We start from the raw sequence: 18,625 nt of genomic DNA, 5'->3' as shown, positions 1-18,625 counted from the left end.
AATAAACTACCCCTGAGTTCACAGTGCTAATGTTGCAATTACGCAAGAGGAAAGCTATACAACAGAATGCTGGTGATTCCTGTGGGCAGGCAAAGTCTGAGAAAGAATACTGAAATGAGGAACAAAGCACTGCATACAGACCACAGCAGGGCAGCAACCACAGAAGTTCCTATGAAGGAAGACACTTTAGAACTTCAAGGCATAGCTCAATTGTAGAGCTCGGCTTGTGAGAGAGCAACACTATAGCGGCCAGAAGGGGGCGATCCTAGGTTCCAGCAAGGAGGAAGGAACAGGATGGGTGACAAAGCACGACAGAGTAGTAACGTTTGGACCTGACACTTGGCCATGATGCGTTCTCTAGTTCAGTCCTTAATTCTTGTTTCACAGTAGAGGATAAGGGGAAAATGAAAAGTAAAATCTCACGCCCTTCCATTTTGTATGCTAAACTGCTATTAAACATTCTGTAGCTCTTTTTAGGTGGTATTTTAATATATAACTTCAATATTAGGCAGGGGTCTCAATTTTTGGTCTCAAACTCACAGAGCTCTACCTGCGTCAGCCTCCCAAGTGCTTGAATTAAAGGAGTGTGCCACACACTGACACAAAGAATCTTTGAACAATACTACATACAAATATTTTCGACCAAAACATACAATTTTCAGTTTACAAGAAATGGCAAGAAAAGTAAACTGAGTAACATAATTAAAAATATCTAGGAGGCAGATAATGCTGGAATTAGCCTGATATGTTTAACTGGTCAGAAGTCGAGAAAAGGAACCAAGCCAGAGAAAAACTGACAGACTACACCCTTTTATTTATAGCTATGACATTTGGCATAGTGCTTGGCACTCAGGATAGCTAAAGTATTTTCTGAATGTAACAATCTCTATGCTCCTGGATCACCAAAAACCATGTGATTTAAAGAGCCATCTTGACAACCAAAGGACACAGCAGTGTATACAGACATGTTTAATCAAACAGTATAAACTACTAACCATGATTTCATGGAATGTGTCTTGATTAAGAGTCTCAAAAAACAAAAACAAACAAACAAACAAAAAAAGAGTTGAAGTAACAGGCTGGAGAGTTAGATCAGGAGTTAAGAGCACTCGTTGCTTTTGCAGAGGACCCAAGTTCAGTTCCTAGCATCATATGGTAGCTCACAATCATCTGTAATCCCAATTTCAAAAGACCCGAGCCCCCCTTTCCTGCCTACCATGGCATCAGGCATGCACATAAAACTTGCAGGCAAAAAAAAAAAAAAACCCAAAACAACCTCATATACATAAAATAAACCTTACATTAAAGCAAACAAAAACCCTTAATCATCTTAATGGAAGGAATTGCTGGCAGAAATGTAATCCTGTTGCCTGTTCCTCTAATAGAACACAAACCAAACTGCTCTTCCACTCTGAGTCTAGCTCATGAACACCATTCCTGACTTAGACACTGACTAAAAGCCTCTTTACTTCCCTAAACTGCTGTGTTCTATTTCCAAATGGCTGCCAAAACACTTCCTTCAACAAGTCACATCACATCACCTCTCTAATCCAACGTGCCATGAGCCCTAACCTCTGCAGTGCCCCTTACTACCATCTACTCCGGACACACTGGTCTTGGCTCTTGCTCATTTGCTGTGTTTCAATTCAGTCCTCTACTCCCTCCAGACACTGCTGTACCGATACCCTTCTCTTCCTGGAACCTTGGGTCACTCTGAGCCTAGGCTAGTCTTTCTGAGTATTACCTTTCAAATGCTACTTCCCACTTCTCTGACAATCCGTTATCCTGCCTTTTACGCTCATAACTAAGTACTAAACATATGTGTAAGTGAAGTTTATCTGTTTACTGTCACGTGAGTTATAGAGAAAAGAGCACTTGTTTTCTCCGAGGCACCAAGATGTCATAAGCACAGTATACACTTAGTATTTTTTAGAATGAATGGCGTGAAGAGATTGAACAATTAGGATGAGCAGAAACAGAGAACTCAGAAATCACTTACTAGCTATGGGCACAGCTTAGTAGTAGAACTGCTTAGCATGTACCAGTACTAAAACATGTTCACATTTTTCTTTACTCTCTACACTTTTCACCAAACACCTTAGACAGCTCTGATGAAACAGGAAATAAATCGATTATATAGGTAAATAAGGTCAACTAGAAAGCAAGCTCTTTTTGTTCTATATTACTTCAATAACTTTTGCATTTTTCCTTAAAAAAGTAGATCATTCATGAAAATAGTAGTGACATTCTTTATCAAAATATAATTGCATTAAGCCTCAGGGAGTAAAGCACTTGTGCAAGAGTGAGAAACTGAGTTCAATCACCAGCACCCAGGTGAAAACCAGGAGCGGTAGTGTGTGCATGCACTTCTAGTACTCCTGTGCAGAGGGGCAGGTGGGGCTACTCACACTCACATCTAAACATCACAGACACACACCCTACATTCAGAAGAACACATACATATATCATACAATGCACATATATAGTTGCATTTAAAAATAGATAAAGCACAAAAGAAAACAGTGCTATTAAACTCAAAATAATAACAACAGCTCCTATTTTAAATATATAAAGCAGGGTATTTTCTTTTGCAAAGTTACTATCTGACAAGTTCTAGATGTCATCTGAATGGATCCACATTTGTTTCCAAAAATTTCTTGGTTGAACCAATTATTTGGAACTGGAATGAGTAACAAAGAATGCATTTTTATTTAAAAAAAAAAAAAAGAACAGTTAGGTGTGTGTGTATGCCTTTAATCTCAGTACTCAGGAGACAGAAGAAGACAGATGAATGTGAAATTCAGGCCAACTAGGACTATTCAGTGAGACCCTGTCTCAAAAAAAAAAAAAAAAAAAAAAAGAGCTAAGGAGACACCTCAGTGAGCAAAGTGCTTGCTATGCTTGCTATGTTCAGATTCCCAGAACCCACATAAAAAGTTGGGTGCAGCAGAACATCTGTAACCTCACTGCTGGCATTTGAGTTGGTGGAGACAAGATGGGGGGTGGGGTTTGATTGGTCAATCGGTCTAGCTGAAAAGCAAACTTCTGGTTTTGTTAGAGACCCTGTTTCAAAAATAAAAGGTGAAGAAGTGATTAAGGAAAACATTCCCACGCCAGTGCAAGTGAGTAAACATGTCTATATACCACATACATGCAATGAAAAAAGAAACAAGACTTTAGTCTGAATTATAGTGATATTTTATTTGTGTTTTAATAAATAAAGCTTGCCTGAAGATCAGAGTGCAAAGTTAGCCACACTAGTCAGCCATACAGGCCAGGCAGTGGCAGCACACACCTTTAATCCTAGCAGCCACACTAGTTAGCCACAGAGGTCGGGCAGTGGTGGTCACACCTTTAATCCCAGCCCTAGAGAGGGATAAAGATGGGAGCAGACGCTGAGCACAGGTTCACTCAGCCTTGGTAGAGGTAAGAACTCTCTAGTGGTCGACTGCTTTGCTTTCCTCTGCTTCAGTTTGAACCCCAGTATCTGTCTGTCGCATTTTATTCATGCAACACTAAAGCTTACGTCTTGACCAAGTCATTCTTCTACTGACTGTTATATAAAGGATTTGGATTTCAACTTATTATTTTCCTTACATATTTCATAATAATTTTCAGTAACTGAGGAAATTTAATAAACTAAAGGGTCACAGGATAAGACACAAGGCCAACATAGATTGGATATAGTCCTTTAAATAAAAAGGAAAAACAATGTATCCCTTACTGCTGCACCTTCTGTAGTAGCAAAGTCAAGTTCAAAAACTTTTTACTCAAAGGAAGAGATTTTGTAGAGGTATTTATACAAAGTTCCCATATGCTCAGAGTTAAAAAAAAATCTGGTAGTTAAAAACCACTTTAAACCTTAAATAATCCTCTACTTATATATTTAGTATCTAATGTGAGCAAAAGCTTACTATAAAGAATAAAAATACTACACACAACCTTTAGATTTCTTCACGTCAGGCTCAGGCTCAGATTCCCGGATAAACTGCCCCAAGTCACTGACTCTTCCAAAGGACATCTTCCTAAACAGGATGAAAAGAAGAATATAATTTCTAAAATTCAAAACCAAGTTTAAGTAGCTCATCTATAGTTCAATAGCTGGAAATACAATTCATAGCAATTCAAGTTATTCAAAGTGAGGCTTATTTGAAACAGAACCTCTTTTCATGGAGACATTCTCTAATTCAATGGAATTCCTTTTAAAATCCCCAAAAAGGTTTATGAAACGTAACAGTAGGTAATCCAAGTTCTGAATTTCATACAGAGAATAAACACAAGACTAATCAAGACAATTTTGCTAAAGAAGAGCCCCCCGCCCCCCAAAAAAAGTCTGATTTGCTTTACATGATCAGAATATATGACAACTTGGGGACGAAACTGTAGTTCGTGCATGCTAGCACGGGAGGCCCTGAGTTCAATCCTCAGTACAGAAGACAACAAAACTAAGACAACCAACCAAAACTCTCCCCTAAACTCATGAATGAAATCACTAAAAACAACGCAAAAGTGAGCAGCAGAAAATGTACAACACAATGTAACAGTGACTGCCTGAGCAGGAAAGGAGGAAAATCACCCCTTACAAGTGAACTTATTGCCAACAACCTCTTTTTTAAAATTTTATTTGCATTGGTATTTTGCCTGCATGTTTGCCTGTATGTGGATGTCTGTCTGTGTGAGAGTGTCGGATCTTGGAGTTACAGACAGTTGTTAGCTACTATGTGGGTGCTGAGAATTGAATTCGGGTCCTTTGGAAGAGTATTCAGTGCTCTTAACTGCTGAGCCACCTCTCTAGCTCAAGCTCATTCTTTTAATAACAAACAAACAAACAAAAAAACCAAACATTTGTAACTACAACTTTAGAGAAGAGAAGCAATCATGTGTTCTGGTATCTGTGTATTATTTTACTCTGGGAAGGGGGTCTTATTTTAGGGACATTCTTTCTAGGAGTTTTTATTTTATATGGCATGTATGTGTGTCAGCATACCAACACACACAAATTTATTTGCCTTGAGAAAAACTTCATAGGTGATGAAACAATAAAACTAAAACAATGAAATCTTTAACGATGAAAGTGAAAAAAAATCATGACTTCTTTTCTGACCCATTTAATATTTTAATATATATAGATACACACACATATGTAAATGAAACATTTTGTAACTGACTGGTGGTCTTTTTTTTTTTTTTTTTTGAGACAGGGTCTCTATGTAGCCCGGCTGTCTTAGAACCTGCTATAGAAACCTTCCTGCCTCTGCTGTAATAAAAGATAGGAGCCATTATGCCTGACTATCAACTCTCTTTTTTGTTTTGTTTTTCGAGACAGGGTTTTTCCTGTGTAGCTCTGGCTGTCCTGGAACTTGCTCTGTAGACCAGGCTGACCTTGAATTCACAGAGATCCACCTGCCTCTGCCTCCCAAGTGCTGGGATTAAAGATGTGCACTAGCATCAACTGACTTTCTTATGTGAGGTTCTAAGTAAACGAACAATTCCATAAGAGTAGATTTCACCTTCAAGAAAGAACTTATTTGGACTTTGTCTACCAGTTTCTTTTTAAAAATGTACGTGTGTATACTTGTGTGTATGAGTTTGCATGAGTGTGTGTGTAGGCCAGAGGTTGACTTCAGGTGTCTTCAATTATTCTTCACAGTATTTATTATTGTTTTAAATTTGTATTTAATGTATTTATTTATGCAGTTGCAGGGGAAGCTCATACGCCACAGCACTTGCATGGAGGTCAAAGGATAACTTACAGGAGTTAGTTTTCTTCTACCATGTGGGTCTCGGATTAAACTTGGGTAGTCAGGTTTGGCAGCAAGTGCCTTTACCTAATAAGCCACCCACTGGTCCCATCCATCTTATTTTTTGAGCCGGGCCTCAAAACTGAACTGAACCAAGAGCTTCTTGATTCAATTAGACTGGACGGCCAATGAGCCCCAAGGATCTGTCTGCTTCCCCAATTTGAAAATACAAACCCACGCCTGCCTTTTTATGTAGGTGCTGGAGGTCAGACTCAGGTCCAATCCACATACTTGCACAGCAAGCTCTTTGTCTACCATTTTCAAAAGGTCACTCTGGTCATTAAACATTACTCAAAAGCCGGGCAGGCAAGATGGCTCAGTGGGTAGAGGCACTTTCAGCAGCAGCCTGGAAACCAGAGTTCACACCCAGGGAGTGGTGAAAACAGAGAACCAACTCAACAAAGTAGGTTCTCTGGCTTCCACATCTGCGCCAAGACATGTGTACCCACATATACATATCACATAACCACACACACACTTAAAAAGATTACTATAAAACTGACAGCCATTGTGTACTTTCAAAGACAATGTGATTAAACTTTGTTTTCCTCGAAGCTTTTTTCCTAGACTTCTCAGCCATCCAAATGCCACTGCTGATTTCTGACAAAAGCATTAAGGCATGGTAAAATCCCTTTCACAAACTGTTAAGATCAAGTACAGGGTAAGTCATCACATCTATACAAGTTTATATGTCCATCAAACCACACTGAGGGTAGGATATTCACACACATAGAAAAGGTAATCAAATCTACATAGGTTTAAGTAGTCATCAAACCACATTTAACTTTATGTGTATCTAATAAATTTCAGTAAGTGAAATATCCTGTTGTCTTTCTATTCTAGGCTCAAAACCCCACTAAGTACATTCGAAAATACAAAGAAATAATAACTCCGTTTCCTAAGTAATAGCTACATAACAAAGAACAAGTAACGTCAGCATCTTTTCACTTTATGTGTATTTTTGTTTTTAAGATCCAGACTTTAAAATAGCTAAAATGGCCTTACATGGTGGCACATGCCTTTAATCCCAGCACTTGGATCGCTGTGAGCCTGGTATATGTACTGAATCCCAAGCCAGTCAAGACTACATAGTGAGACTCAAAACAAGTGACTAAATAAAATAGGTAAAATGTGAATCCAATGAAATGTGTAGAGCAGGCAGCCTGGAACACAGTACGTAACTATGATATCATCAATCTGACACATATTAGTGGAGAGAAGATGGGAGTGATGTATTCCACATACTTCCTAGACGGTAGACACTGTTTTAAGTGTTTTTCATGTATGACTTCCTTTATGCCCTTTAGCGAGATGCAGTATTAAATATGAGACACTAATAGGTTAAGTAGCATGCCAAGAAGTGGACAGAACTGAAAGCTCAAGAAACCCCTAGAGTCTTCCTTTAAAATTTGTTTTGTGCCAGGCGGATCTCTGTGAGTTCGAGGCCAACCTGGTCTGCAAGAGCTAGTTCCAGGACAGGTCCCAAAACTAGAGAAACCCTGTCTCGAAAAACAAACAACCAACTCCCCCCAAAAAACAAAAAAAAAAATCCCCCCCTCAAAAAACAAAACAAACAAAAAAGCCAGGCGGTGGTGGCACATGCCTTTAATCCAAGCACTTGGGAGGCAGAGACAGGCGGATCCCTGTGAGTTCAAGGCCAGCCTGGTCTATCATAGCTAGTTCCAGGACAGGCTCCAAAGCTACAGAGAAACCCTGTCTCAGAAAAAACAAAATAACTTTGTTTTGTAATTTGGTGTTATGCATGTACCTGCCATGTGTGTAAATGCAGCTATATATGTGCCACAACATGCATATGCAGGTCAGAGGAAACTTTGGGGAGTTGATTCTCTCCTTCCACCATGGTTCCAGGAACTAAATGAACTTGGGTCTCCAGATTTGCTAGCCTGGAATTCACAAAGATCTGTCTCTGTCTCTTAGTGCTGGAATTAAAGATAGGCCACAGTGCTTGGCTTCCTTATAATCACCATATTACAAGATATATAAAAATGCTGGGTATTTAAATTTTTTTAATTTTTAAAAGATGCTAAATTCTACACAAGTTAAGCTTACCCTGCATATGTCCGTTGATATAAAGATTCTGGATCCAGACTTGCAGCATCCACAATTATTGCTTCATCAAAATTTTTCAGAATTTTAATACTGGCTTTTTTCACACTGGACTACAACAGAAATTATAAAATTAGTAGCATATATATTTTTCAAAAGCCCTGAGTTTGGAAGATGAGAGACTAGTATAAAGTGGTTTCAAACATGTTTATCACCCAGCTCCTTCACCGACAAATGTAACGGTAACAGTTCTGAAACACATCCTACAGTTACAATGAAAAGAGGAAAGAACAAGACCAAAATACACAACAAGCATCTGTATACCAAACTGTCTTTCTAATGACCGATGCTGCAGTGCATGCTATCCTCAGACATTATTTTCCCAATACGTAAAACTCAGTCATCCAGGCATTTGTACATTACCTAATAAACATAATATCCAACTTTCATTTATTTATTTTTAAATTTAATTTTTATTATGTCTTAAGGTTTTTATTAAAAAGATTTATTTACTTATTTATTTATTTATTATGTATTCAGTGTTCTACCTGCAGGTCAGAAGAGGGCATCAGACCTCATTACAGATGGTTGTGAGCCACCATGTGGTTGCTGGGAATTGAACTCAGGACCTTTGGAAGAGCAGGCAAAGCTCTTAACCACTGAGCCATCTCTCCAGCCCCCAATGTACAACTTTTAAAGGGAAAATGAATGCTTTCAACTTTCAGTGAGGTTATACGACAAAAAGAAGAAAAAGAACCCCACCCACAGTGACTATTAAGTATAGTCAGTTCCCCTCCAGCATTCTAATTTCAAAATAAAAAATGGAAGAAAAAAAAAACCAAACACTAAGCAGGTCAGAATTGGCATTTTTCTGAAATATAGAGCTATTGAGTTGACTCAGAACTCCAAATCTTAGAAATGGCATTACAGCCAGGTAGTGGGTGGTGCATGCCTTTAATCCCAGTACTCCTGAGGCAGAGGCAAGTGGAAATCTGTGAGGTTGAGGCCAGCCTGGTCTACAGAGTGAGCGCCGGGACAATCAAATCTGTTATACAGAGAAACCGCCACACAGGTGAAATCCTGTACACAGAGCTGTTATGGATAAGTTCACATGTGTGCAAAATGACTTATAGTTAACATCAGTCACTGAAGTATTGTTTAAAATGTCAAATGGAAAGAATAAACCTAATCTGTAACTAAGAGACGGATTAAATAAAATAACTGAATAGGTAATATGCTAAGAAAAAAGGCCTCAAAATACGTAACTAAGAAAGGAGCACTGGAGCCATTAGAGGAATATGTCACTGTGGCGTCTAGAAGGCACTGCTAGCGCTGTGCCCAACTGCTCTGAGCTGACAGAAGTACTCAAGAACCAAGAGCCAAGATAAACCGCTCCTTCTTTAAGTTACTTTTGTTAGGAACAGGACAGCCATGAAAAAAGCCAAGCAACTAACATACTCCAACAGTAAGACCATCACCAGAAAACTAAGATCAACATGTATCTATGGAGTGTAGGCAGTATTTCATGAATTATAGCTCTAAAATCCTCAATGAAAATAAATCCAACCACATAAGCAAGTAGGATTTGTCCTAGGAACACACAGCATCTGAAAATCATGAGAAACTTAATATACTATATCAAGAGAATCAAACTCCCAAACTTATATACGGTTACCTTAGTACAAAAAAAAATCCATTTTTAAATAATATACCCACTTGCAATTAAAGAAAAATATAAATCACATTTAGCAATGAATTTCTTCAGTCTTAAATAGAACATCTATTAAAAACAAAATGAACAAAACCTAGAACCCATTGAATCTAGACTTAAAGCACAGGAAAGGAAAGAAAGCGGAAATTTTTTCTGAGGTCAGGAGGAAAGCAACTATGCCTGTTCTGGCTTCTAGTCCACACTACAGCAGAAACCCCAGGAAGAGCGGTTAAGGCAAGGAAAAAAAAAAAAAACCAACTGCAACACAAGTGGGCAGAAAGCAAACTACTAGTGTCTAGATAACAGAAAATCCTAAAGCTATGAGAGAACATTTAGAGCTAACAAATGAACTTAAAAGAGCTAAAAGTATGAGATCAATACCAAAAATCATTGTTTTTCTACGCACTTTAAATGAAAAACTAGAAAAAGAAAATTAAGAAACTATGTTCTAACAGCATCAAAATGAAAAATCTAGGGCTAGAAAGGTGGCCCAGTGGTTAAGAGCTGGCTGCTCTTCCAGAGGACCCAGGTTTAATTCCCACAGGACAGCTCACAACTGTTTGTAACTCTAGTTCCAAATGATCTAGCACCCTCACACAGACATATATACAGACAAAACACCAATGCACATTAAACAAAATAAATACATAAATAAATAAGAAAAATCTAGAACTGAAAAAGGAAATGTAATATAAAATAATGTTGAAAGAACCTAAGGACATAAGTGGAAACATTCTATCTTCACAGACTAGAAAATTTATCACTATAATGTTAATACTCCAGTAGTTTCTACCAATTTCATGTAGTCCTGATCAAAATGAAAAAGCCAATCTCTAAGTTCATATGCAACGGAAAGACTCAGAGCAGACAAAACAATCTTGAAAATACACAGAACACAACAAAACCCAAACAGGTTAGGTGTGGTGGCCCTCAGGGGCCAAGGACTAAGATGGAGAGTCCAAGGTCACGATGTGCTACACAGGGAGACCATGTCTCAAAAAATTCCAAACCAAACTACTCCAAACTCACCACAGTTAAAAGAAGATGCATACATCCTAACTTACCAAAGCCAGAGAATTAAAACCAACAGAACTAGTCAAGTGAGATGGGTCAGTGGGTAACAGGGCTTGCTGCCAAGCCTGAAAACCTAAGTTCAAGCCTCAAGACTGATATGGGAAAAAGGACAGAAACAACTTCCACAAGCTGTCCTGACTTCCACAAGCTACATCGTGTCCAAACACATCTCCCATCCCCACATACATAAACAACAACAGTGGGATTGAGGCAAGCACAGACATTCAATAGACTAGACTCGATCAAATGATTTTTAAAAATTTCTTTTTAATTTATGTTTTGCTGGAATGTATGTCAATGCACCATGTGCATGCAGTGCCCAAGAAAATCAGAAGAGGGCATAGGATATCTTGGAACTAGAGTTACAGATGACCATGAGAGTCACCATGTGGGTGCTAGGAATTGAACCCCTGGTTCTTCAGGATAGCAGCCAGAGCTCCTAACCACTGAGCCATTCAAGTTCAGTCAACTGATTTTTGGAAAGGATATTAATTAAACCAATACAGTGCCAAAAAATGCAGGATTTTTTGTTCTTCTCTTTTGTATTTGAGGAATGTTGCTGAGACGTGTGGATGTCTAGTGGAAAGAGAATGAAGTTGGGTACTGGGTATGTTAGTGTACTGGCAAGTGATCTTTGAGTTCAAGGCCAGCTTGGTCTACGTATCAAGTTCTAGGCCAGTCGGAGCTAAATAGTGAGAGCTTATCACCATAATAATAATTTACAGTCATTATTTTCTACAAATAAAAGAATGAAGTTAACCATTTATCTTACACCACATATAAAACCAACTTTAAAATGAGTCAAAAACTTAAATTCTAGAGGAAAACGGTAATTTGCAAGTCTTCATTACTTTTTTGGCAATGACTTATCTTTAAACGTAAATGCCTGCATGTATGTACTCTATGTACCACATGCCTGCCTAGTGTCCTGGAAGGCCAGAAGAGGGTGTTAGAGCCCCTGGAACTGAAGTTATAGACTGTTGTGAGCCACCACGCAGGTGCTGAGAATTCAACGTGGATCCTCTGGAAGAACAGTCAGTGCTCTTAACCATAGAGCCATCTCTCCATGTTTGTTTGTTTAAAAAAGGCTCTTGGGCAGTTGTGGTACACACCTCGAATCCCAGCACTTGGGAGGAGGAAGCAGGCAGAGGTCTGTGAGTTTGAGTCCTGTTCTACAAGAGCTAGTTCCAGGACAGTTAGGGCTGTTACATATAATAACCCTGTCTCAAAACAACAACAACAACAAAAACCAAACAAACAAAAACAAAATAACAACAAAAAAACCAAAAGCAAAAGCAACACATCTTTGGCTGGGCGGTGGTGGTGCACACCTTTAATCCCAGCAGTCAGGAGGCAGAGGCAGGCGGATCTCTGTGAGTTTAAGGCCAGCCTGGTCTACAAGAGCTAGTTCCAGAACAGGCTCCAAAGCTACTGAGAAACCCTGTCTCGAAAAACAAACAAAACAAAACAAAAGACAGGCTCTTATGTCAGTTGGAGTACAAGCCTTTAATTCCAGCACTTGGCGGGGGTGGGGAGAGGTGAGCAGAGGTAGGTGGAACTCTGTGAGTTTGAGGCCAGTCTGGTCTACAAAGCAAGTTCCAGGACAGCCAGGGCTGTTACACAGAAACTGTCTCAAAACAAACAAACAAACAAAAAACAAAACAACAAAAAACAAAACAACACAAAAACAACAGAAAAAGGAAGACAGGATCTCACTATGTGTAGCCCTGGCTGTCGTGGAACTCAGAGATTTCCTGCCTCTGCCTCCTGTGTGCTAGGATTAAAGTTAGTATGTGTCACCATGTCCCATCACTTTTTAAAAAAAGATTTCATTCACTCACTCACTCACTCACTCACACATATGTGTGTTGAGAGTGCCCACAGAGGCCAGAAGAAGGCATCAGAGCCTCTGGAGCTAGACTTACAGCCAGTTTTTTCTCTACAAGAGCAGCGAGTGCTCTTAACCAATGAGCAGTTTCCTCTACACTCACATAATAATGTCTGAGGAATAACATCGACAGCTGACCTCTAGTCCCTGCTTACACACTGCAGGCACACTTTTGTGCATGCATACAAACACACTTGGTCACAAAATTATCTGGGAGGGGAGAAAAAGGCGATAAGAAAGGAGCTAGGTGTGGTGGTGAATGCCTTTACTCCCAGCACTCAGGAGGCAGTAAGTGGATCTGAGAGTTTGAGGTCAACCTGGTCTACACATTCAAGTCCTGGAAAACCAGGGCTACGTAGTGATGTGGGATTTCCTTTGTATGCTGATTACCATTAATGAATAAAGAACTGCTTTGAGCCTATAGCAGAGCAAGGCGGGGAGGAGGAGAGCTAGGCAGAGAAGACTGGATTGAATGTTGTGAGAAAGAAGGGCGGAGTCAGGGAGAAGCCACATAGCCTCTGCCGGATGGAACTTTACCGGGTAAGCCACAGTCATGTGGCGATACACAGATTAATAGAAATGGATTAAATTAAGATGTAAGAGTTAGCCAATAAGAAGCTAGAGCTAATGGGCCAAGCAGGGATTTTAAATAACACAGTTTCTGTGTGATTATTTCGGGGTTAAGTGGCCGGTAACCAACAAGTGGCCTCCTTACTACAACACAGTAACAATCTGTCTCAAAAATAAATAAAAATGTAAAAGACACAACTTTACAAGGCATTAAGGAATGAGAAGATAATGGGTAGGACTTTGATTAACATATATGGGGAAATTTCACAGAGTACAGAATTTTAAAAATCAGTTAATTTAAGAAATTATTGTTCATGTCCATGTTTGCATGATGTGGGGGTGGGCAACATGTGCCACCACGTGCATATGGAGGCCAAAGAACTTTGTGGAATATGTTCTTTCCTTCCACCTTTATGTGTGTTGTGTGACTTGAACTCGGGTTGCATGACAAGCGCATCTTCTGATTGAACTTACCTTCTGACTCTCAGTTAACTTCTTAATGTTTTTTGATTTGCTGTCTTGGACATATGCTACTTCTTATGATTTTAGGGGAATCAGGTAAGGTATGCTATCTAACATTAAAAAAATAAACAGCTCAAAAAACAAACAAAACAGAACAAACAAAACGAAAGGCATAACAGTATTCTAGTCCAAAACAAACTCAAAAGTGGTAAGAAAAAAACATAACAACTGGGTGGTGGTGGCACAAGTCTTTAATCCCAGCACTGAGGAGGTAGAGACAGGTGGATTTCTGTGAGTTTAAGGCCAGTCTGGTCTACAGAGTGAGTTCCAGGACTGGCTCCATAGCTATTGAGAAATTCTGTCTTGAAAAACCAAAACCAACCAACCAAACAACCAAACAGAAAACCATAAGAGACCTGTTCAAGTCAATGTGACAGCTGAGCGATAAAGTGCTTGCAAGAAGAGCAAGCCCGAGGGAGGGCGTGCATTCTCCACCTGGAACCCAGAGTGGAAGGAGACAACTGACTACTGCAGGCTATCCTCTGGGTCCCACACTCACTGTGACACAAGTGGATCTGCACTCACACACACATCATAAATATAGCATTTTCAACAAATTAAAACAATCTGACTTCACTAGTAACAAAAAGTATCCTAAATTTAGTTATTAAAATTTCTCAAATAATTGTAAAAGAGTTCTTCAGAGTTATAAACATAGTTCAAAATACTTTTTACTGGGCTGAGGAGATAGTAAAGTGCTTGTCATGCAAGCATGAAAACCCAAGATCCACACCACCAGGACCCACAGAGTCTGGGAATGGTGAAATACCAATAATCCCAGTCCCTGGGATGTGAGGGACAGATGAAGTCCTGAGTGGAAATCCTGTGTGAATGTGTATTGCTGACATGAGTGCAGTCATATCAAGGACCCCAGTGCCTCAGAACCATGGGATTGGCAAGGCCTTCCCTTGGTCTAAGAACAGATATTGACAGGTGCTGCAGAAAATATCAACTATCGCTACTTCTTCCTGGATGACTGCAGCCTGAGACGGCTCCCCCAAAAGGCCCCCTACTTAAATTCAGCTTTATATAACAAATACACTGAATTTCTGGGCTGCTAATGCATCTCCATCAGAGTTTTTCTGTATATGTTACTGTCAATGTCAACACAGTCAGGTCAATCTGAAAGCCATGCAGGTCATGGCATCTGGGGAGGTGGAGGCAGGAAGATTTCTGGACCTTGCTGGCCAGTTAGCCTAACCTAATAACAAGTCCTGAGCCAGTAAAAGATTCTGTCCCAAAACCAAGGTGAATAATGCCTGAGGACTAACATCCAAGGCTGACCTTTGGCCTCTGCACATACATTAGGCACACTGTTGTGCACGAATACAAACACCTTGGTCACTAAAATGAAAAGCCATGTTGCCAAGCAGATGGAAGCTTTAGTGAAAGAGCATGATACTCACAGTATTACATAAGCCTAATCACAACTGGCAGTTTGACTAGAATTTACAAGCAAGTTGATTTTACTTTCTTTACTACTTAAAACATATCAATGGGATCGGCTGCTGGCATTCGAACGAAAGGCTCTGTATGCCTTCCTTCCCACTGAAAGATTGACATTAGCTGATACCTGAGCAGAGAAGCCATCGGAACCACCTGAGTGAGACTCCTCAGGAAGGCAGGCAGAGCCTTGAGCAGCCAATGAGATGTTCCCTCCGAGAAATTCATCTCCTCGAACTGAATGGATGAGGTCATTCAAATATTTGTAATAAAGATTGCTGGACAGAAAACCAGGCAGAAAGACCTGAAAGAGGAACAGCATTTTAACAATGAAAATCAAACACATCTAGTACTTCACTTTAAAAGCTTTATCTATAAGTCTACCATTAACAGTCATGTCAGCAACTTAAGCTCCAAGAGGACAGAACACCTCTGACCTCCATGGGCACCTTCACCCAGGAATACAAACTTATACACAGACATGAAAACTAAAACTAAAAAAACTTTTAAAAAAAATTACAAAGTGGTCAGTAAGCAGACCCCTTTCTTTACTCCTAGCACTTGAGAGACAGAGGCAGGAAGATCTCAGTGAGTTAGAAGCAAACCTGGCCTACCAAGTAGGTTTCAGGACAACCAGAGCTGTTACACAGAGAAATCCTGTCTCAAAAAAACTAAACTAAACCAAAATAACCCCCCCAAACGAGTAAACAAAAAATTACAAGGAATATGACTGCTAAATTAAATTCTAACCTTCAAATATATGGTGAATATCAAAAGGATGCTATCATTGTATATCACTTGCAACACATAAATTATTTGTACAAGCTTCCCAATGCTAGTTTTTCATTTGTCTCCAAGTAACTAAGGATACTTGTTGAATAAATGCTAATTGGAGCATGTTTTTACAGTCATTAAGAATTATTAATGGGCTGAATATACTGAATAAGTACTCATGATTATCATTTTTATTTTCCACTACAGACGGCTTTCACAGCACTTAGCACAACTGTGGATATGTCCGTCTGTAATGAAATGTCTTCTCAAAGACCTAACTTTCAAAGGCCAAAAGCCCCATTGGTTTCCCAACAACAACAACCAGTGTAGAAATACTCAAAAGTATTTGCTGAATGTATCACTCAAGTCTTCATATCCTTTAACTACCTGCTAGGTCTGCTACTGTTAATATTAGGGCAAGGGAGTGGGGGCACGGTGGCTCATGTCTATAACCAGCACTTGGAAGGTGGAGGCAAGAAGATCATGAGTTCACAGCTAACCTGGGCCACATAATCAAAGTCTGTCTTGAAGGGTCTCCAACGCCCCATACTGCTAAAAGAACAAAAACAAAACAAAACAAAACAAAACAAAAACCCTAGTACAAATTCCTTACCAATCAACATTTATTAAGAGCTCTTTTGTCCTCCTTCTCTCAAAAGTACTGAGGATAGAACCCAGGATCTCTCACATGACAGTCAAGCGCACTACCGCTGAGTTACAAACACAATCACTTTTATTTTTTGAGACAGGATTTCCTTCAATTGCCCAAGCTGTCACTGAATTTTCATTTTTCTTTTTTCAGTTTAATTTTATTTACTGTTGCACACATGCATGCATATGTGTAAGTAGGTGTCCATGTACCATGTCATACATGTAGAGGTAAGAGGACTACTTTCAAGTGTTAGTACTCTGTTTACACCATGTGTTCTGGGAACTGACCTCTAAAAAATTCTGCCTGTTCTTCTTTTTTCTGTAATATGTCAGTTTATGTGTGTCATCCTCAGGAACTTGGTCTGCTCCTTTGAGATGGTCTCTCACTGGTCTGGAGGTCACCAATTTACTCTACACTGGCTGGTCAGTGAGCCACAGGAATATTACAGATGTATGCCACTCTACCCAGCATTTCTGTTGGACTTCCAGGAATCAAACTCAAGTTCCTATGCTTATAAGGCAAGCACATTACCAACCAAGCCACCCCATAGCTGTGAACACTAATTCCCACCTATCTGAGATTGAAGGTTGTAGGTCACCATGCCCAACTACATTATTTCTTTGTATTTTATTGCTTATTAAGTTTATATTTTTTATATCCCGTCCCCCAACTTGGATTTTCCTTTCAAATCAAGAAAAAGTTACTATCTTGGTTTGTTATTGATAATTTATCATATTATCTCTAGCTTTGCCATAACTTGCCTTTATACTAATTCTTTTAAATTTAGTCTTTTTATGTGTGTATGTGCATGCAAGTGAAAACCAAAGACTGATTTTAGGTATCTTCCTCAAACACTTCTCTACCTTATCTTTGAAGACAGGGTCTTTCACTGAACATGGGGCTCACTGATTGGCTGGATCCTCCTGTTTCTAAGTCCTCAGTGCTAGGATTATAAGAAGCTACCTCTCCACACCTGGCTTTTTAAGAAATCACTGAGGATCCTAACTCAAATTTGACTGAGCTACTGCCCTAGCATTTAAGTCCATTTTGTGTGTGTGTGTGTGTGTGTGTGTGTGTGTGTGTATGTGTGTGTGTGTGTCTGTCTGACATTTTATAATAGTGCTTAATCAATCCCTTTCCACCTGGATAAGCATGAAATGTTTCAGTGACGTAAACTCATAAATTTGCCCCAGACTCAGTACAATTCCTGACAAATCTGTCCTAAGTCATTAAATAAGTTGTTTATAAATACTGACATTATTCTTAAGCTGTTAGTGATATCTCAAAAGTGATCAAACCCCACAAAATTAGTGTTTCAATGTGATGTTCAGTGACTGCCTGGGCCACTCAGCTTATACAGGTGAGGTTAATACATACCAAGTCAAGGTGCAAAGCCTCTGCTCTTAATCACTATGTTACACACTTCAGTTTCCCACTCTTGTGCTATACAATGCATTTTCAGGTTCCACAAGTAAAACTCTTGTAGTTTACTATTTGAAGATCTAGTTACCTTCTCCATTGTTGTCCAGGCCTGACGTAATGGAGTCGTGAAACAGTTAGGAAGCGGCCCACCTTCCCTGCAGATATTGGACTCAATTTCTAATCGGACAACATCATCAAATCCAAGGGGGTGTGTGGCTTGGAGGGAAAAGTACCTATGGCAGACAGAGATTCAAAGTAAAACCAAACTGTACACAAGTGTGAGCAACGGTCCATACTCAGGCACCCTCATCTGGGGTACAGAACCAGGTAGGGAAAGTGCCACTGTGCAACCTTACTATTCTCACTTCCTCTAGTGTGGGGCAATATTATACAGGCCACACATTTCTGCATCAGCAGCCAGCCTCTCAAGCCACAACAGCAACAGAGGTGCTAACTAAAAGCATCTTCAGACTAGCTGTCTCCGGAGCTCAGGATATGCTGGTGTTGTGCTGATCCTTTCTTTGTAATTATGAAGATAACCTGAGAAGAGGTGTCAATTCCAAGCTAGTGACAGAGCTGTGAATTTGACTTTAATTAGTCCAGATACCCAAGAAACAGAATGCTAATGAACTTTCCCCTCAGTTTATCTTGGGGGATAAAAGATGTTTGGAAAATAAACGCAGGTGATCTTCAGATTTGGA

At 39.6% G+C, this 18,625-nt stretch overlaps 1 protein-coding gene across 1 annotated transcript in view; it reads right to left on the bottom strand.

The window, feature by feature from the left end:
• The window catches only part of Akap10 (A-kinase anchoring protein 10), a 66,135-nt gene that overhangs the window by 10,610 nt on the left and 36,900 nt on the right, over positions 1–18,625 (bottom strand). The window contains exons 9-12 of the mRNA XM_085695060.2: positions 18,013–18,157; positions 15,207–15,380; positions 7,872–7,981; positions 3,943–4,025 (exon numbers count right to left, since the gene is read on the bottom strand). Of these exons, the coding sequence (XP_085551186.1) occupies positions 3,943–4,025; positions 7,872–7,981; positions 15,207–15,380; positions 18,013–18,157 (512 nt within the window). The remainder of the gene's footprint in view (positions 1–3,942; positions 4,026–7,871; positions 7,982–15,206; positions 15,381–18,012; positions 18,158–18,625) is intronic.

This window comes from Myodes glareolus, chromosome 9, assembly GCF_982192425.1.
Source record: "Myodes glareolus chromosome 9, mMyoGla1.1, whole genome shotgun sequence".
Classification (NCBI taxonomy): domain Eukaryota; kingdom Metazoa; phylum Chordata; class Mammalia; order Rodentia; family Cricetidae; genus Myodes; species Myodes glareolus.
The sequence above is the reverse complement of the archived record's forward strand: the minus strand, read 5'-3'. Positions and strand labels throughout refer to the sequence as shown.